General features: G+C 42.5%; 2 protein-coding genes across 3 annotated transcripts; both read left to right on the top strand.

The window, feature by feature from the left end:
* Positions 1 to 1,296: 1,296 nt before the first annotated feature.
* Positions 1,297 to 3,734, top strand: LOC136665383 (phosphoinositide-interacting protein-like). The gene is made up of 2 exons (XM_066642993.1): positions 1,297 to 1,889; positions 2,486 to 3,734. The coding sequence occupies exon 2, from the start codon at positions 2,506 to 2,508 to the stop codon at positions 2,875 to 2,877; it is 372 nt and encodes a 123-aa protein (XP_066499090.1). The 5' UTR covers positions 1,297 to 1,889; positions 2,486 to 2,505; the 3' UTR covers positions 2,878 to 3,734.
* A 1,625-nt stretch (positions 3,735 to 5,359) lies between these two features.
* nde1 (nudE neurodevelopment protein 1) lies at positions 5,360 to 20,159 on the top strand. 2 transcript variants are annotated; one of them, XM_066642981.1, is made up of 10 exons: positions 5,360 to 5,559; positions 6,237 to 6,362; positions 7,651 to 7,804; positions 9,564 to 9,712; positions 10,728 to 10,864; positions 10,980 to 11,162; positions 11,955 to 12,040; positions 13,933 to 14,078; positions 14,913 to 14,985; positions 15,349 to 20,159. In XM_066642981.1, exons 2-9 carry the CDS (start codon positions 6,277 to 6,279, stop codon positions 14,959 to 14,961), a joined length of 990 nt encoding a protein of 329 aa, XP_066499078.1. In that variant the 5' UTR covers positions 5,360 to 5,559; positions 6,237 to 6,276; the 3' UTR covers positions 14,962 to 14,985; positions 15,349 to 20,159. The 2 variants fall into 2 exon arrangements, with proteins under 2 accessions (XP_066499078.1, XP_066499077.1); XM_066642980.1 differs by having other exon boundaries at positions 14,913 to 20,159.
* The last annotated feature ends 309 nt before the right edge of the window (positions 20,160 to 20,468 follow it).

Raw genomic sequence — 20,468 nt, 5'->3', positions numbered from 1 at the left:
TTTGTAGTGATGATTGTTGAATGCATTCAAGTGGTGGTGAATGGAATCAGGCATCTCTATGTCTCCAACTCAAATCCAGCATTTTGTACATCCGCCAGCTGTAACATTGCTACATCCTCCTTGTTTCTCCGCTCACTGTCCGTTCTCTCGGCTCCACTGACCACACACACGTTCTGTTAGCTCTGTTTCACACTGCTCTTAAATGGACATGACCCCTGCAGAGCAGGCGTGTCATTCTCAGCAATTCTCAGTATGTCATTTTAATATTACATATTAAAATCTGTTACTGAGTTTTGAAAATATATTTTTGCTATGTTTATCTAAGTATGTGCTTGCTTTTTGGCAAAAAAAAGTCTTGAGTGTTTAAAAAAACGATTGAATCATAAAATCCAAGTAAACCACATACTAAAAACGGAAAGGACACTTTGATGGTCATCTCTTAATCAATCAATGAATCAATGAAGTGTGGTGAGCCGCCCCCCCCCCAAAAAAAAAATAAACAACACACACAGTCAATAGTTTAACTGAATAAAGTGGTCAGTTTAGACTCTAACCTCTTAAATTTGTCAGTTTTATCTTTTATCTTCAAGAACACGCCAGTTCTTTATTTTCACAAAATCACCAACTTCCACCTCGGATACAGACATGTTCGTCTGGGACTGAAACGGCAGAGCAGTGCTATGGAAAATTGTTCCTTGCTGCTGAAATTTTTTTCTTGCCAGTTCTTCAAACAATAAGTCCATGTACTCGTTGTGGAGCAATCACTAAATGTAAATATAAAGTTACATGCCCACTCAAAATCATGGACAGCTTTAGGGCACCACACTCATCCAGTCACTCACTCACCTGTGGACAGTTTCACAATCGCACCCAATCATTCACACACACAGACACAGGAGAACACCCCACTCCTCACAGACAGTGACCCGAGAAGAGGATCCCACCCAGTTATGTGACATCACTGTATTAACGGCAGGAAGTTTGATTGGGTCTGATTAGTTCTAACTGTCTGATTAGGTCTGATAGGATCTGATTAGGTCTGGTTGGATCTGACTGGGTTTGCTTGTGCCTGGTTGGATTTGACTAGATCTGATTAGGTTTGCTTGTATCTGAGTCTGAGTAGGTTTGACTGGGTCTGGTTGGATCTGATTAGGTTTGCTTGTTTCTGATTAGGTCAGACTGGGTCTGGTTGGATTTGACTGGTTCTGATTGGATCTGATTAGGTCTGGTTGGATCTGACTGGGATTGCTTGTGTCTGATTGAGTCTGAGTAGGTCTGGTTTGATCTGACTGGGTTTGCTTGAGTCTGAATAGGTCAGACTGGGTCTGGTTGGATTTGACTGGTTCTGATTGGATCTAATTAGGTCTGGTAGGATCTGACTGGGATTACTTGTGTCTGAGTAGGTCTGGTTGGATCTGACTGGGTTTGCTTGAGTTTGAATAGGTCTGACTGGGTCTGGTTGAATATGACTGGTTCTGATTGGATCTGATCTGATTTGGTCTGTTTTAATCTGATTGGGTCTGACTGATTAGGTCTGGTTGAATCTGATTGGGTCTGATTAGGTTTGGCTGCATCTGATTGGGTCTACCTGGGTCTGGTTGGATCTGACTGGGTCTGATTAGGTCTAACTGGCTTTTCGTCAGAATGCATGTCCTCACTGATCTCTCTGTACTTTCTGATTTATGGCTCTAATCGCCGCTCCCCATCTGAAGCACAAATAGGGCAGCGACACGCTGACCTCACGCCAGATGTGCACAGATGTTTCAGCACAGTCAGCCTGAAGGGCGTGGCTTAACTCATCTGCTTTCATTCCACAAATACACACACTGAGGGGCTTCAGAGACTCAGCAGGATCTCAGCGGACACCCTTTATGGACCAGTGACGCTCAGTAAGTCTCATTTTAAACATCAGCATGGCTGTGGGTGTTTATTCAGGGGTCAGGGGAAGTCAGGGGTTTGGACAGGACCAGAATCCTGGGGGACATCGTCCTTATTTACTGTGTTTACTGAGTTCATTTTGGTGTTGTATTAAATTATAATCAAAACATTGTGAGGTCAGAGATGGACATTCTGGCAAAAAAATAAAATAGAGTGGTCAAAGTGAATGAATAGTTTGTGCTAAATACTGAATGGTTTCATGAACTGACCGGTTACATCAAACTGAATAGTGACACTGTATGGATTGATTGTGTCATACAGAATGGAAATAAAGTACTGACCAATTGTAATGTGACCAGGAATACTGAGTAGAATTCATAGGCACTGACCAGTCGTACTGAATAGAATTTGTTTTCAGTGGTCAGTGGTGCCGAATAGAATTCATATACTTTGACAAGTCGTACTGAATAAAATTTGTATTTACTGACCAGTCGTACTGAACTGTGGTACTAAGGAACTCTGAGGTATAGGGGTTCTTGTCCTGAGTTGGTGTATGAGCTACTGCCCAGGTGTCTGATGTTAACTGAGTGTCTGTGTCCTGTCCCAGCTGCTGGACGGTTCTGCAGCATGTCGGTCGTTCTGAACGAGGAGGAGAGGAAGGCAAGTGTGGAGGAAGCCAGCTCTGTGCCCCTGGATACGTCCTTCAGGATGGCAGTGAGGAGGCGCTGGGACTACTTCCACAAACCTCTGCTGTCCATAGTGGTGGGGGCGGTGGTATTCGGGACGGGAACGGCCTTGTCGCTGCTGTACTTCACTCATGTGGGGAACGTCCCGTACCTGGTGGGACCCCTCTTCCTCTCCATGGGGCTCATGTTCCTGGTCACCGGCCTCGTCTGGATCCCCATCATCAAGCAGAAGATGGTGCACACTGCTATGAGCCAAATGGGCCACGACAGACCCCTCCTGCCCCAGCGGGGGAGCTGTGCCACCATCTCATAAAGATGATTGTGTTCTCTGTTAAGTCTCAGGAACAAGATTCAGCATCTTATATCCTCTCCACCCTCAGCAGTGACCTCCACCCATCTACAGAGCTCCATTTGGAATGATAATGTTGATGATAACAGAGAATATTGAACACTTCAACCCAAAAATGTCTGTCCCCCACAGCGTCCTGTATGTCCCTCTCCAAAGACTTGGTTTAAACACCAACACCTTCTCCAGACGATGGTCTGATATCAGCTGTGTGTCCCCCACCGTTTACTGTCCTCACTTTCTGTGAGGAGATTTTAGAGGAGGACGTGTGGTTCCATTCACCTCCACTGCCCATTATTTAGGGTTCAGTACAAGGTCCACTTCTGTTTTCCAAATATTAGGTGTACATATATGTTTTAAAGAGTTGTTTTGTAACAGTAATGTAGTTCAAAGTTCAAACATTCTCTCACTCTTTTTTCATTTTATGGTAACTGTTCTGTCCTATTTAATATCACAAATATCAACAAAAAATATCTAAAAATATAGTAGCGTTAAAATGGCGAGTGAAGGATTTGGTCACTGTATTTGTTATGAGCTTCATCAGGAAAAAAATGCTGCAAAATCATGCAACAATTGCCATAAAATTAGGGAAAGAATGCCAAAAGAATGGGAGAATATTTGAAAATGTTACTAAAATTGTATGCTACACAAGAATGCTTATTTATTAAACCGACTTATACCATCTACCGACGTTATACCGGTCTCGTAACTAAAGAGGGTTCGTTGTTGTAGCTACAGAAAATTTAGAGCATTATATATATGGTACAATATATATATATACAGTCTATACAGGAGTTGTCCAATATAATGGAAACACCACATTCAATACTCACAATCATAAGCCATTTTATTAGAAATGCCACCCATGTATATGCACTGAATAGGACAGCAGTATTACTATTTAGGTTACTTAATTTAGTATTAGGTCTTAATTCCCTACTTACATTTATAGTTTAACAAATATGGGGGGGAACAAAACACAAACATGATCCATTACATTTGCACAGACTGCATTTGGTGTTTTAATGTTCTGTATTATTATGTGATAAATATACAAAGTAACATGGGATGTTAAAGAGCATATACACAGCTGGTCGCAGAAGAGGATTGTGGGAAGACGGTGCATGTTTAGGAGGATTATGGACTGTGGATGTGTTCTGTATGTTGTGTTATATAAAAATAACCAGTAGCTGGACACTGAGGAAGATCAAAACATGTGTGAGAAGAGGACCGCAGCATATTCTCTGGACGTATGAAATGAGAATATCTCCCATCTGTGTGTGTGTGTGTGTGTGTGTGTGTGTGTGTGTGTGTGTGTGTGTGTGTGTGTGTGTGTGTGTGTGTGTGAGTGAGTGTGTGTGAAATTTATAGCAGCATTGTATGCTTTCTCTTCTATTTAAGCCTATGTCTTTGTGCTTGTGCTTCAGTAAATCCTCTAAAAACAGGATTAACTCGGCTTCAAATGCTTCCTACTGATGTCATCTGAATTAATTCCATCAAGACGCAGTCTCGGTTTCGTGTTCAGACAGAAAAACTGTAACAAACACACCAAAACACCCCATCAGATCTGGGTCAGTTCACCCAAAAACAGCCTTTTATCAGAGGGAAGGGACAAGTGCTCATGGTTAAAAAAGAGTCCACGGTATTAACCCACTTCAGATCCTCATCACTGGTATAAACACACAGTGCAGTGTCCTCATTCACACAACATCAGCTCAGATAACACTCTCTCAGTGTGTCACACACTTTAATATACACTACTGTAGTGTTCAGCAAATTCGGTATCATAATATTTCCAAATATATCACATACACACAGATCAGCCATTACATTAATGACACATCCTTATTTATACACTCAGTACTAAGTCTTCCAAGACTAGTCCATAAGTTGTTCTGCATACTTTGTTAGCCTTTTTCTTAATACCCCCACAGAGCAGGCATGATTTGGGTGGTGCTGAAACCTGCAGGAAAATGTTCCCTGGAGGTTGCGATTTTGAGTAGCCAGTCCAACAACCAACATGTGTTTTTGGACCTTGGGAGGAAACCTGGAGCACCTGGAGGAAACCCACCAGCAGCTGGAGCTGGGTTAATTGAAAATAGTTATCATATATATATATATATATATATATATGGTGTATACTCCCTGTATGTGTGAAACTGTAGACAGATGTGGGTGATTGTGTATGTTCTGTCCTGCTTTGCACATTATGGGTCATGAATGAAGGAATTAATATATGAATGAATGAACACTGTTGCCTAAATCAGCAACAGGATTATGAGTGTGTTGTTAATATATTTTAAAAGTGTAAATGTCTCTACCTTGTGGCCGCTTAGTGTAATAGCACGTGGAACGCCCAAACTCGGCTTGACCAATCAGTGACGCGTTCTGGAAAGCTGTGTCATTACAAACGGACCAATCAGGAGCGAGGACGGAGTCTCAGCGCGTCAGGAGCTCGAGCGGAGCTGCGGAGTTCGGGAGGAGAGCCGAGAGGATACTTTTCCATTGTGTTAAGATTCGCTTTATAAACAGATTTAAAACATACGTTTTTTAAAATAACGATTGTCTATTTATTTTCTTTAAAACCGTGGAACTGGAGCTATAACGGCCTCCAGACTGCAGCCTGGACTTTAACACCGTCAGTTTTGGGTGAGTCATGCCACGAAAACTGAACTTCGCCAGCTTCTCGTTGGAATGTTCCCGTTCCACCTTAAATGCTATTGTAACCGCTGCATGATTTAAGGTGGATCGGAAAGACAGGCTGACGAAGAGTGAATCAACTTTAGCTGCATAGTAACTGAACCTCTTTAACTTGTATTTCAAACATTGTTTAACATAAAAGAAGCTTATTATAATGACTTTAACTTATAATTGATCCTTTAATGAATCTAGGTCAATACACTTACATCAGTTTGGGAAAGTTAGTAGAGCGCTGGTTCTCTTTCTGCTTTCTGTTTTCATAGTTGGCCAGTGTTGTTTTTGATGGAGTGAATGACTGTCCGTTACTTTGCTTATGTCTCAATCACTGAATTATTGGGGAATTTTGAAGAATGGGTGGACTTCCCCTTTTCACACAGCTCACATTATCACTGCCATATCGGTTTGGGTTTTTTTTTGTCAGCAAAGCAGCTGCTCTTTGTGCTAAACAACCATTGTTTATTGATCTCATGATAAATCCATGAAATGTGTGAAGGGTGTTGAGACAGTGAGGATCTACATAGCGCTGGTCAGTCCCCATAGACCTCCTTTAATTCTGAATAGTATTAGCTGTTTCTGATTGGCTTGTTTCTTTAATCCCGATGATGTGAGTTTTTGCTGATGTTCAGGTTTTCTGGGGCAGAGGAACGTCTGCAGCTCTAAACAGAAATGAATGACTCTGACCCTCCGACGTTCTCCTCTGTGGAAGGCGAGAGGGATTACTGGAAGGAACAGGCGGCTAAACACCAAGAGAGGTAATCGGTGGGGTCTCTCTTATGCTGCCGGGCAGAATGGCACCATGTCAGACAGTGAGTGAACAGTCAGTTCTGGAAATTGATGTTGAGAGCAGGAGACATGGTCCTTGTAAGGTTTTGATGAGAAACTGATGAGGCATTTTAAAAAATTCTTCTTCTGTAGCCTGTTGCAGCTATCCTGGTTCCTGCAACTGTCAAACTACTTTAAAAAGTATCAAAAACACACACAAATTGTCCGGTTATGGCTTCGTTGTGCTGCTGACTTGTGTATATTTAAAAAGCTCAGATACACTATCACAGAAAAACGCAAGAAGCATAAGAACATGGAGTATTTAAAGACCGAGCTAAGCAGCAAAGCATCTGAACGGCAAGGAAGCAAGGGCAACAAGGATGAGGGCCACACTGTGATGGAACTAATGTTTTGGTCAGTTTCCAAAACTCTGGTCCTGTGGGGTGTCCCCAGTGTGCGGATGTCAATACCGACCGTCAGTGAGGCTCGTGCCTCCATCAACCTGTCGCGGCTTCAGCAACACATCAACAGCCAGAACGGCTCATTCACTCGCTGCCTGAGATATCCCAATCTCATCCCATCAGTTTCACTCACTTATATTCACTGATCAGCCAAAACATGACCACCTGACTGTCCACTCTCTCACCTCCACTTGTTTTGTGAATGGGCAGACAGACATGGTCATAATGTTATGGCTGGATGGTGTATATATGGTAGTTTTAAAGGAACACCAGGTAGATATTTTTGCTTCTGAGTTGCCCCTTACAGTTGCAGATAGTAGTTCACTTTTACAGCACTGTCCTGAAATCACAGTGGTGGTGGGAGGTGAGTTGTTTCCTACCCTCCTCCAAAAGTTACAAAGCTTGGAGTAGCAACAACTGAGGGTCCGTTCTTCCTCTTACAGCTCAGTGGAGCATCACAATGATTTTGAAGCTGTAATGATATGGTAAAATATTATATATCACAATATAAAATGTTTCAATATCAATGATATGATTTTTAAAACACATATTCAGTATTTCAACATACACTATTTACAGCATCTGTCACTGACTGACGATCATTACAGGGCACTGCCTTCTGTTCAGCACTCAATTTAAAATTTAATTTAAAAATATTACTATAGACAAAGTCAAGAGGTTTATGTTTGATGGTGATGGTCATGTTTCTTATTTGCCATATTGTCCAGCCCTACCTTATATGTTTGTTTTTGTCATGGTAATGAGCCTCTGATTCTGTTGTTATTGTGTGTGTGTGACTGTGTCTCTCTCCTCTCAGGTCAGAGGAACTTCAGGACGAGCTGCAGGAGTTCCAGCAGATGAGTCGTGATTATGAAGTTGAGCTGGAGACAGAGTTGAAACAGTGCGAAGCTCGAAACCGAGATCTCCTGACCTCCAACAACCGGTTGCGCATGGAGCTGGAGAGCTACAAGGTACTGACACCAAGATTTGAGCAGGGATGCGTAAAGGTTAAGTGGACAAACTCCCCCATCTCCTCCCTTTTCTCCACAGTTGAACACAGTTCTGTTTCTCAATGAGACGTTCAAGTCCCCCAGCAGCTTTTCCCTCCCTCTGTCTAAACTGCCCTGTTCAGAACGCATGCTTTCAGCCCCTGATCCTTTAAATTTTAAAGAGCTGCTCGCTGTTCTCCCTGACCCCAAGCACACAGCAGTGAGGATCAAGGAGCAGAAGCCCTGTTTTTTAGCCATTTTCACTCGGTTCTCTTTCTTCTCTGTTTTCTCCAGATTTCATGTTTATTCTCTTATATGAAGTCCTGTGATAATTCAACAGTTTTGGCTTTTCACTTCATTTAAAAAAACAGAAATTGCTTGCAGCATTTGATATCCATGTGCTCTAAAATTATTAGTGTTCCTCTGAGACCTGACTCTCTTGCACAGACAAACAACAATGAATAAAGGATGCTCTGTTGTTAGTGATCCATCGCATGCTCCTCATTTCCTAGTTTTCAAACTATTGCCTCTTGGTCATTGGTCCATTGTCCAAGAAGTCGGATGGAGAGTGACATTTGTACCTAAAACTGTCAAACTACTAAATCAACACTCACACCGATTGCACAGACGCAGAATTATTTTGGAGTACTTTTAATGTCTTGGCATTATCTGTTTGTTTATTTTGTGACGTCTGTGCCCAGTGTGAATTGCCCCCGCATGGATGAATAAAGTGGATTCAATTCAGTTCCATTCGATTTGAGTATGTCTTGGCTAACAGGACAATCCCTGCTGTATCCATGTCCCTAGAGCTGCTCCTTTAAAACTGGGAATGCCACTGGGAATGCTGGTGTGTGTCTCCCTGAATCCACATTTGGATGAAAAGAGTTGTTGTTTTCTGCTCTCTGTCCTTGCAGAAGGAGGAGTAGGTCTCAGCCAGGGTGTGACTCCTGTTTGTCTCTGTGCATGCAGCTGGGTTTTATCTGTATGTTCAGATTTAAATAATTGTACCTCTAGCTGTGAAACGGTCGTGTGAAACATAGTGCTAATAGAAATGGGAGTGTTCCCCGCTGGAGAAGCTGTGTGAATGTGTTTGTGTCTGTGCTTCAGTGCGGGGGGCTGAGGGCGGGGGCACAGTCACACACTCAGAGAACAACAGACCTGATTCAGGACCAGAGAGCAGCTGATGTTCCTCTGCACCAGCGTCTGGAGGATAAGGAACATTCGCTCGCAGTGACGCCCCACAACACGCTCTCATTTTATAGTGCTCTCTGAGGAACAGCTATGTCAAAATATAAGTTTAAGGCAGTGATTTCCAGCTGATAATGTTCTTGAATAAACTACACACAGGAGTGCATGGGCATGTGCGTGTGTGGAGAATAGACCTCTCTCTCCCCCATCACTCTGCCGTCTGCTAGCTGCTGTAACAGAATCGGCAGTTAGTGTTCTTCTTTGAGAAGTTGAGCTGATAAACACAATCAGAGGTTAAGGTTCTCCTCTGAGCATGTTTAACTCACGAATACAATCAGAGGTTAGGGTTTTCCTCTCTGAGCATGAAAAGCTGATTTTGCAGAATTAGCAGATGTTCTCCTCAGAGCGTGTTGAGTTGAAATAACGTTTTGTTTTTTACCTGTGATACTCAAGCCTGTTTTTTTTTTTTTTTTTTTTTTTTTTTTTTTGCTGTTGGTTGGTAGTTTGTGATTTGTTTTGTAGAATAAACGAGACATTTTTGTCTTTTGTGTAGGAGAAGTATGAGGCGCAGCACTCTGAAGCCTGCAGACAGATTTCCACTCTGGAGGGAGACCTCGCAGAGACCACCGCCATTAAAGACCAGCTTCAGAAATACATCAGAGAATTGGAGCAGGCCAACGACGACTTGGAGAGAGCCAAGAGGTGCTTAGAGACCTGAATAAAACTTGGTTCATCGCTGTATGTAGTCTGTCTTGTAGATCTTCAGATTTTCCTGATGGGGGGGAAAAAGGTCCCCCCATTTCCCCAGAAATGGCCGATCTTCCAGGACCTGTCTGGTGTTTTCATGCTGGAGCTATGAGCCTAACATAACCAACACATCATTAACTCACTGTGTTACACAATAGTGGGTTTTCCATCCACTTTTTTAATGCCCCAGATTCACCAAAACACCCAAATCTCACAAAAATGCTGAGGTAAAAACGTTGAGGTACAAAATTGAGTATAGCAAAATGCTTAAATGTGGAAAAGGCAATGGAAAGGGGTTTTCAGAATAAGCCATTACGTTTTGGCTGGTTTATACCTACTGCTCATGTGGCATGGCACATGCTGGAGCCACGAACCCTGCAACTGAACGCTTTTAAGGTACTTTCCCGACTCTCCTTCTTCTTCTCTCTTAGCCTCGCTTTAGGACCTCTGTTTCCATACCAGCACCAGCTGTGCTTCTTATTTTAGAGCATGTGTAAATTACTGCACACTTACACAGTACTGTGTAAAAGTCAGTGTGTATAAAGTATGATTTTGATATAAACGTCTGTAAATATTATTCAGATCAAAGGAAAAACTTACTTAAATCTCTCCTAACTAGAGGTAGATGCTGGAGTTGAGTGATCTATAATAACCCGGAACTGGATTCTCATGCTGTGACACACTGCTGTGAATCAGCAACGAGGGATGTTGGCACACAGCTCAGATCAGCAGCAGCCAATCAGGAGGCTGGAATTTGGTCCATGTTTCCGTCCTGTGCTGTCAGTGGTTTATGACTTGGCAGAATGACACTGGCACATCTGGGGAAATCGGAGCATTGTGTAAAATTAGATTTTAGCTCTTCTTCCAGCTGTTCTGTCTCTCTCTGTCTGTGTCTGTAGAGAGTACCTAGTGCCCTAAACACTGAAGAAGTGCTGCCTTTTCTAAACAGTGTGGTGTTCTTCTCTCTCAGAGCCACAATTATGTCCCTGGAGGATTTCGAGCAGAGGATGAATCACGTAATCGAGAGGAATGCTTTTCTGGAGAGTGAACTGGATGAGAAGGAGAATCTGCTGGAGTCTGTGCAGAGGCTCAAGGACGAGGCCAGAGGTGAGTCAGGGTTAGAGATGTAAACAAAGCGAGGGAGCATGGACTCTGATTTCTTTCCAGTGGTAAGGAATGGAACCAGGTGTCGTCATCGTCATGTTGTGTGTGTGTGTGTTAGACTTGAGGCAGGAGCTGGCGGTTAAACAGAAGCAGGAGCGTAAACCCTCACTGAGCGTGTGTATGGATGGTGAGAAAGCAGAGACCCCGATTCGCACCCCTGTTTCCTCTATGCTGACCACACCTGCAAGACCCCCAGGCTCTGGAAGCGCCTTTAACACACCTCCGTCATCATACAGCCGCAGTGAGTCTCTCTCTCTCTCTCTCTCTCTCTCTCTCACATATTGTTGGGATAATCTGGGAGTGTTAGAGAAGTAATGAGTCGATCCTAAACCCTCCGTTTGAGCTCCTGAGATGATGACTGGCCCTCCAGTATTTTCTGATGTGATTGCTTTTTACGGCTGAAACATGAGCAAGTAAGTGTGAGATGATCTGAGACACATTTCCTCAGTGGATGCACTTCAGCAAATATCAGCCTTCTTAATATCAGAGTGTGGCATGTTGTTGTGTGAGGTATTATAATATTCGCTGACACTGAAGTAGCTGAAGTTCTCTTGAAATGTTACACAGCCCCAGTTTCTGTGTAAAATATACAGTGTGTCTGAGTTTTCCAGCCAGAGTGGCCTACTTTTCGAATATGTACAGGCTGATGTGGGCGGTGCTATTGCAGACACATGGAGATGCTTTAGCATTCACCCTACAGGAACAATGTGGTTAAATGTGTCTCTGACACCCTCCCAATGCAGTTTGAGTGATCAGAATAGTTTCCACAAGATGGACCTCTTTCACACCTGTACTTTGTGCTGGCCACTTTTGACCTGATGACCCAGGATGCTTTTTAATGCCCGGTGTAAACTGGGCCTAAAATGCGATTTGATCAGAGATACCTTCAGTTCTGAACACTGCTGTCTAAGTCAATGACAGCACAGGCAGCAAGGCATCGAGATCACTACCTTCCATTTCAGGCACAGCCCATGTTTTGTGAAGTAAATATGTATTTTTGTTGTGTAATTGTGTGTGTTGTTTGTGTTTACAGTCGAAGGGTTAACCGGGACTCCTCTGACCACATCTGCCCGAATTTCTGCCCTGAACATTGTTGGAGAGTTGCTGAGGAAAGTGGGGGTGAGTGCTTTAATTACATCATACGTGGTTCTTACTTTCTGTCAAAAAAGTTTACACTGGTTTAAAATGCCTGCAGAAAATCACTTGTTTGTTTTATTGCATTTGTAACTCTACAGCTATAACAGCTCTGTTGCTGTGTATTTCTCTGTAACAAGGGAGGCAGGGAAACAAACAGAAAATGAAACCTGTAAACAAAGGAATGAGACCAGGCTAAAGGGAAATGAGAGGGATTATAACAAAACAAAAGATGTGAAGGAAAAACTTTAACATAAATCTCCACACACAATGCCAAGCAAAACAAAAAAAACAGAGACCAGGGGGTGTATATGTGTAAGGCAGAAATGACCGGGAGCACCTGAGAACAGTCGGTAAATATGGTGACTGACCACTCTTGAGGTGGAGCATTGCAGGGGCAGAGCAAGTACAAACAGGAGCAGAGAAACATGGATCAGAAAGAAGAAGGCAAAACAGGCAGAGATAGGGGCAAGATAGGGCTGGACATTAAATTACCAATGTTTAGCCCCAGTTTTTCCAAGTTACCAGGGGATAGACCTGGCATTTAAAGGTACAATAGGGTTTTTTTTTTTTTTTTTTTGGCTTTAGCTTTAGTAGTCAGGAGGTCTCCAGTTGGGTTCCTAGATGTCCGAGGGTCCTAGAGAGCACGGTTGAGCTGGAGCTATAGGGAGGGTAGGATGGCCACGGTCTCCCATCTCTGTTTACATTTACATGGCTGATGTGACACATCAGGGCAGTGTTCGTTCTCCGCCAGTGTCCAGTGTTGTTTGCAGCAGTTTGTTGGAAGGTGTGGGTTGAAGCATGTGTTACCCCCAACCTCTCGAGGCTGGGGGCATTGTGTGTGTGCAATTTTGTGCTTCAGAAAATGTAAACAATTGCAACATCTAGAACAACAAAAACATAATGAAGGGACACAACAGAAACTACAGACTGCACCTTTAATCGATCTGCTCTTGGTGTTCTGTGATTTGTGTTTTCTTGTAATCTTGTGAAATCCCAGGCCCTGATTTTTGCTTGAATTAATATAGTTCAGTTTGTGGTCCTGTGTGTGTGTTGGATGCACCAAGCCAGAAGGCCTCGCCACCTTACTCAGAGAATTAACTCTGAGCACACTGCTGATTTATGCCCTGGCGTGAATAGTTGAGATAGTCAGGTTCATGTTTAAGTTGGTTGTCTTGTCTCTGTTTAGTATTTGGAAGCATTGTTTTCTTTTCTTCTCTCCTGGGTATTGACCAAAGGAGGATGGGATCCACTTTTATGCCTTGGTTTCTGACAGTGATCCTTCTGAGTCTTGGGTTCTCACGACGATCCTTCTGAGTAGGGCTGGATGATACGGCCAGAATTTATATCACAATATAGTTCTTAATTTTGGCCGATACGATATTGATATGAACTGTATAAAATCCACTGAAAAACATACAAGAACAAACAAGAAACATGACATTAATTGGCTTTGTCAATATTAATGTTTTTTAAATTAATTCTAAATTGAGTGTTGAACTGATGACAGCACCCTGTAATGACCATCAGTCAGTGACAAACGTTGTAAGAAATGTATATTGAAATATAGAAAATGTGTTTAAAATATATATATTGAATTTTTGTCCAGCCCTACTTCTGTGTCTTGGTTTCTTTGCAGTTTCAGTGGTTTCTTTGCAGTGATTGTTCCTCAGAGTCTTGGTTCCTCAGAGAAGTTCCTCTGCTTTTTTTTTTTTTTTTTTTTTTTTTTTTAATAATATAAACGGTAAACCATGAGCAGGGAAACCTCAATATTAGACAACCATAGATGGAGTTATATTAGGTAGACAAACTGAAGGAGGGAGTGTGTGGGTGTTTTTTGTGATGTGAAAGGCATATCTTCTGAATATTTGTTTCAGAATTTGGAGTCGAAGCTGGCGTCCTGTCGTGAGCTTCACATACAGGACCGAACGCCGAGCAGGTCTCTGATCTCTCCCAACACTCAGATGCAGTCACGTGACACGATAGAGAACCAGCCCAATGCCAACGGACTCTGCGACAAGGGGTGAGTCTCACGGGTAATGGTGCTGATCTCAGAGTGAATTCCTTCAGGATTTAGGGCCCTCACCGCAAGAGAAATATTTACAATTGAAATGCTGAAGAAAAGCCCCGTGATTGGCTGTTGGCTCACCTCCCTTAAATATCTAGGATGAGGAAGACGGTGGAGAGAATGATGGCTGACCTCTTGCACCCCAATCACTCTTTGTTCAGGGGTTCCCATCTCCCATACACTTTCAAACATGCGTACACACACAAGCACACTCTCTAACTGGGTGCAATATGCATTTTTGATTTATAAAAATGATCATTTATATTTACAATAGGTTCTGTACTTATCCTCATTTGCACATTTTTAAATTACTGCTTGTTGGCTTGTGTACGTTTTACTTATTTAATTTATGTCGCCACACCTGCATCAAAATAAATTACCTATACAGCAGATACTTGGTTAATTTAAGAAAAAAAAAGATTCTGAAATATTCTGATGATTCTGGTTACAGCTGTAGCAACCTTTAAATATTTGAGACTCTCAAAGTGTTGTCATTGGAAAGTCACGAGGTTGGACCCCAGTAATGCAACAGCCATCAGTATTTAGTGGAGGATTGCCCTCCCACCCTTCTATCACTCAGCACAATGTTGATCTAACATTAGAGTTGGGCAGTTGGTGTTCTGCTCCAAGCGTGTTAAGTCCAGTGACAACATTGTGTCGTGGTGGTGGAAGCTTGTCCTGCCTTCACCCTCAGTGTCATGTGATATTTGTGTGTGCAGCAGAAACATTTCAGTAATCTCACTGGTTCCAGGCTTTTCTCTGTCCTGATGCCTTTTTTGTGTTTTACAGGATGGTGAAGCGGTTGGATTTCAGTCAGGGCTCGAAGATGGTGTTGTGAATTGAATCCGTCTCCCACTCGGAGGTGCGTCAGCTCTGAACGGACCATCTCCTGCAAACAGTATTCATATCAAAGTCTTTAATGCACAAAAACGCGTCTGTTCCTATGAACTGATGTGTGGCTTCTGCCTAACTCTCCACCTGGTGGCGCTGCAGTCGGAGGAGTGTTTGGGAACGTTTCCCTGCTTAATTTACTACTGTTAGACAGCACCGATGACTCTTAGCCTTTATCCTGCAATGCAATGTATATATTTACAGCCTATTTTTATACGCTGAGTCTCTCTTTAACACTGGTCTCGAGCTAACACGAGTCTGCTTAGATGTTCTTCTGTCTGGTCATAATGGTTCTGACTTTTTATTCGTATGTTTTTTTGGTGTGTTCCTGCAGATTTATGCCTTTATGATGAGGCCAAAGATGAGGGGAGGCTTTATAAGTGTTTATGAAAGTTCACTGAAGACCAGGGAAAGAGGAAGTGTCCTGAGCTTCTACAGATTAATCACAGCAGTGACAGCGCTGATGCACAGTGGGAGTCCTGTAGTGTTTGCCTAAAAAAAAAAAACTTCTTCAAATTGAACAGAGACCCTGTATGCCAGAAATGAAAATATCTGGAAAAAACATGTTGAAATGTATAGTTTTAAAATTTCCTCGCTGTAACAAAACATTGGCAGAAAAACACATCAGTGTGTTTGACCAGTTGGGGAGACTCATGTATGACATTGACAGACTGAGATAAGATCTTCTGGAGAGACATGTTTGTTTTCCAAATTGGAATATTTTTAGTTTGGAACTGGAATTATATGCAGCAATTAAACACTTCTCTCCCAAATCTTCCTTAAAATGTCTGACACTGAAACCTCATGCAGGACCCTCCTTAGGCTCACACAAAGCAGAGCACGACTTCCTCTAAACTGTGGTCATCAGCGGTGTTCCTGTCCAAGCTGGGATTTGAACCCCAATCTGTTGTTTTAGGGTAGAGATCTTATCCACTATGCTATCCAACCACATGTAATTCCACTGATTTTTTTTAAACTGACAATGACCAAATGCCTCCGCTGTACTTCATGAACAGGTAGAAATGTTTTGTTACTTTCTGCAGGACTGGAAACCTGTAGGACTCATTTAAGGCGGACAAACTATTTGGGAACTGAAGCTGCTGTGTGTTCATGTGCGCTCCTTCGCAAACTCTCAAAATGGCAAAATTTTAAAGGGGTTTATTATGGGAGGAAAAAAAATCTTTTTTTAGTTTATGTAGCTCATTGATGTGAGAATCTGATTCCAGGTAGGCTCTGGACCCACTGCGACCCTAAGCGGTTACAGAGAATGAATGAATGAATGTGAGAATCTGAAGACCACCAACCCACACACTGCGAAACAAGACGACCCAGTCAGTTTTTTGTGTGAGTCATAAAACATGGGACAAAACGAGTCGTTCTGATTCGTTCTCCGCTTTCGACATTAAGTGCCGAGACTTTAGAATCGCCCCGCCCCCTCGTCTGGGTCTGTCCAATCACAGCGCTAGACCCACGTTTATGTGAGTGCGCAAAGACAAGGTTAAACAGCAAAACGGACACAACGAGCGCGGAGAAATTAGAACACTGAGTTAAAATAGAAAATAAGAGGACAGAGAAGAAAGTGAAAATGACCAAAAAAATAAAAAGCGCTTTTTGCTCCTTGCTCCTCATTGCTGGGCACCTTGCGTTTGGAGTAAACAGGCTTGTTCTCAACAGGAAAGGATATTTGACTCTCACAAAACAACCACTTACAGGCTCGCTCCTGCAGTATTCTGTATTAGTGGAAGGAGATTTAGCCACAGACACTGCAGTGATGGACTGAATAAAACAAGGCACAGAAGTGTGTAAGCGAGCATGTTCAGACAGCCAATCAGAATACAGCTGGTGGAATCAGTGGCCTACCAAAGGGACCAGCTGTCTCCTGCAAAAAATAAAAAATACATCACATGAACTGCCTTTAAAGTATATCCAGGTCTCAGTATATGAAGGTCTCAGACTCGACTCACTCTTGTTAGAACAACGTTTCAAAATACTGTCTCTTAACGGCAACAGCGGTCTTTGGAAACCACAATGGCAAAGGTAGCGTTAAGCTGTGTTTACTCATGGTGTATTGGCGTGTTGTTTTTTGGGACTGACAACAGCTCTGTCATCAGTTCAGACAGATCAGTAGAGTTTGTTCCTTCCTTGTTGCGTCGTCCAGCTCTTGCTGAATTCTTTCGTTGGCCACCGATCCAAGGAGAGTTTGAACCTCTTCAAAAGTCTAGTGCTGTGTCCGAAACTGTGCCCTAAACATAGTGGACAATTTTCAGTGCACTCAAACAATCCCACAATGCACTGCAAAGAGTGCAGCACAACCCATGTACAGTAATATATCAGATTACCCATAATCCACTGCGTTGTTTGGTGAAAACCCACATGAAGTAGTGTTTGAAATCATTCAGTTCCCTATAATAGTGCGCTATATAGTGAGTAATATAGGGAATGGTGAATATAGATCCATTTTGGGCACAGGGTAGGGCTATTTGGGTGACTATTGACTTCCTGTATTTGTTAGCAACAGGAGCTTCACAGCTTTTGTTCTAAACTAATGCAGCAAAATTCTGTCTCCAAGCTCTTCTTAGCTGATCAACTGCGTTTGGACTCTACACTCATTTATTGATTCTTCACCAGTATCTTCAACTATCTCTTTAATGTTTTGCCATTCTGGGAACAGCCTGGGTTTTTTTTTTTCAGGGGAGTGTGTATTATATATATGTGTGTGTTATTTTGTTGTCTTTGTGGCTGACCTGGACTTCATTACTGACACGGTAATGACTCCGTTGCCTCATTTGTTTTAAGAATTTACAGCTAACATTTGATTTCAAAGAGGTTTTTCTCTTGTGCTAACACTTTACTGTAGATGTTCGTAAAGCTACATGACTCCTACATGAGGCTTTACGACAACTGACATGCACCTATGTAGACATCTGTGGAGGCTTAGTCCAACAAGAGATTTTCATAAAAACAGCTATTTAACCCTCCTCCAAACCTTATCTAATGCTGTTTCTCCAGTGCTGAGCCCCGAGTAGCAACGACAGAGACTCTGTTCTCCCTGTTACAGCTCAGTGGAGCATCACAATGATTTTTGAAGCTGTAATTTTAAGGTAAAAATACTACCTAGAGTTCCGTTAATGAATGTTTGTGTCTGTGGTTATGAAATCTTTCTGTAGCTTTATAAATATACACCTACAGTAAAGTGTTACCAAAGTGTTTACTTTATTTTTGCCTTCTGTAACATGACCACAATCTTGTGCCTTAATGAACCTGACTGCAGCCAGGTCAGAGGAACAGTCCAGACTTATGTTAACATCACACATCTACACCTTTCCCTCCTCTTTCTCCCAGATGTGTTTGGTCAGCCAGGACGTGGAGGGTGTCTGAGGTTTTACACTGGAGCTACGAAGCTGATGTAGAGAAGCGTGTTCACTATTTAGCATGATGCAGTTTGTGTGCAAAACAAAAGAAACAGTCAATCAATTTTACTACCAAACCATATCAAATATGTTTCATACAGAATCCGACACATCCAGGCCACTAGGGGTCAGCCTACCATTTCTCTCCTGATGTAGAGAAGAATCAGTGGAGACAGTGTCTGGTTGCTATTTTAAAGCAACACTAGGTAATGCTAGGTATTTTGCTCCTGAGCTCCCCCTACAGTTCCAGAGTGTAATTCATTTTTACAGCACTGTCCTGAACCTGAGGATTAGGAAAGTGGAAAGGGTCCTATTCTACCCTCTTCTAAACGTTTTTAGCAACCACAGAGGCCCTGTTTCCTTCTTAAATCTCAGTGGAGCATCACAATGATTTTGAAGCTATCATGCTAAAGTGCTACTTATACTTAAAGCGCTACTTATAAGCTAAAATGCTACTTAGTGTTGCTTTAAGAACTAATTTCCACAGGGTTGTAGCTCCAATGTAAATCTACAGAAGAAAACTTCAGACAACATCTGAACTGATATCATTTCTGGAGGAAAACTTTTGCATCATCAGCTCCAAATGTTCTGAAAACCAAACAATGATATAGAACCAAGGAATGATCCCAAAGTTTTGAGATTTGGCTCTGAATTGAATTGAGGGCAGGATCCAGCCTGTCATTGGCTGCTGAACAGATAATTGATAACTCAAAGCAATAGGTAGTTCCCGCCCACAGAACAATATCCAGACACCTCTATACAGATACAGATCATCTGTGTGACCATGCTGCTTTAACAAAGAGTTTTAATGTTCCAGGCACAATGAAGCTGCTACTGGCAGGCCATGTCACATCTTCAGCAGCCAATGGTTGACTAGATCCCGCCCTCAAGTCAGACTACAACGAGAAAGAGACCGAGAGATTTGTGTGCTACTGAGGAAAAGAGAGGATTGTTTCATAGATTAATTCATTCATTCTCTGGAGGAAACCCACACAGACACAAAAAGGACACACCATGATATTCACAAACAGAGGAGAGGGCACCTCTTTTGGACCCCCAGACCCTTTACTGCCACTAGAAGCCGTCATTTACACATTGATTTCTTGGTAATGGATTTTGCTTTTTTAAAAACGTATTTATTTTTTTAATATCCTCAGAACATTTGTCTCCAATTTGATGTCATAGAAAACTACGTTTGAATAGTGTCTGAAGTCCCGCTTTAACCTCCCCTTCAGTGAAGTTATAGGTGGGAGTTCAGACTAGAGAACCCCTGTCGCTTCTTTCCATCAGCACACACAAACTTTCTGACATGTCAGACATATGACTGCGGCCCTGAAGGGCTTCTGCATTCACCCGCCTGTGTTCCTGAAGCTTCTCAGAGTAAGAGCACTGATCCAGGGTCAGCACTCCTGTTCTGAGGGGTTGTTAAACCGTGGCCTGTCTCTCTGTTTGTTCTCAAGCTCAAGTTTTGAGGAGATTTAACTACTTCAGTGAAGGGTACTCGTGTTTTATGTTAAAATTGGGAGCGTAAAGAGGAAGTGGAGAGGCGCTGTTTTCTACTTTGTTTAGAGGTAGGTACTAACGATGTAGGAGCCGTAGAGGAACTTGGAGCACATAGAGTTTAAGCACGGTCATCTCAGGGGCTTGTGGAAGCAATAACTTCACTAAAGTCGTCCTTGTGGTCCAGATTATTTAGGGGTCTTGGTTTTTGTGTGTGGGTCAAGCTGAAAAATAAACCTGCTGCTGACAACCCCAGCTCTGAGTTTGTGTCTGATTCAAACTGGTGTTTACAGAATACACGAGCAAAAGCTCTCTGTCAGGAGGCCCGTTGTGGGTTCAACATGGGCAGGCTGGGATCTAGGCAGGTGGGTGGGTACATACAGTTGGGAACAGCTCAGATTGATCCTATTTTCAACCCGTCCTGGGCCCATCACTGACTCTGGAGGGCATCTATTCATGGGGTCAGCATGTACAGATGCAGGGAAACGGCATCTAGATGTTTTTAGACAATGAAAAGTCTTCAATCGTTGAAAAACACAAACTG

This window comes from Hoplias malabaricus, chromosome 13, assembly GCF_029633855.1.
Source record: "Hoplias malabaricus isolate fHopMal1 chromosome 13, fHopMal1.hap1, whole genome shotgun sequence".
Classification (NCBI taxonomy): Eukaryota; Metazoa; Chordata; class Actinopteri; order Characiformes; family Erythrinidae; genus Hoplias; species Hoplias malabaricus.
The sequence above is the reverse complement of the archived record's forward strand: the minus strand, read 5'-3'. Positions and strand labels throughout refer to the sequence as shown.

Excerpts from the sequence above, each read along its gene's own strand:
- LOC136665383 (XM_066642993.1), top strand. The coding sequence starts at position 2,506 with ATGTCGGTCGTTCTGAACGAGGAGGAGAGGAAGGCAAGTGTGGAGGAA.
- nde1 (XM_066642981.1), top strand. The coding sequence starts at position 6,277 with ATGAATGACTCTGACCCTCCGACGTTCTCCTCTGTGGAAGGCGAGAGG. Across the intron at positions 10,865-10,979 it reads GCTCAAGGACGAGGCCAGAG|ACTTGAGGCAGGAGCTGGCG; the intron begins GTGAGTCAGGGT and ends TGTGTGTGTTAG. Across the intron at positions 11,163-11,954 it reads TCCGTCATCATACAGCCGCA|TCGAAGGGTTAACCGGGACT; the intron begins GTGAGTCTCTCT and ends TTGTGTTTACAG.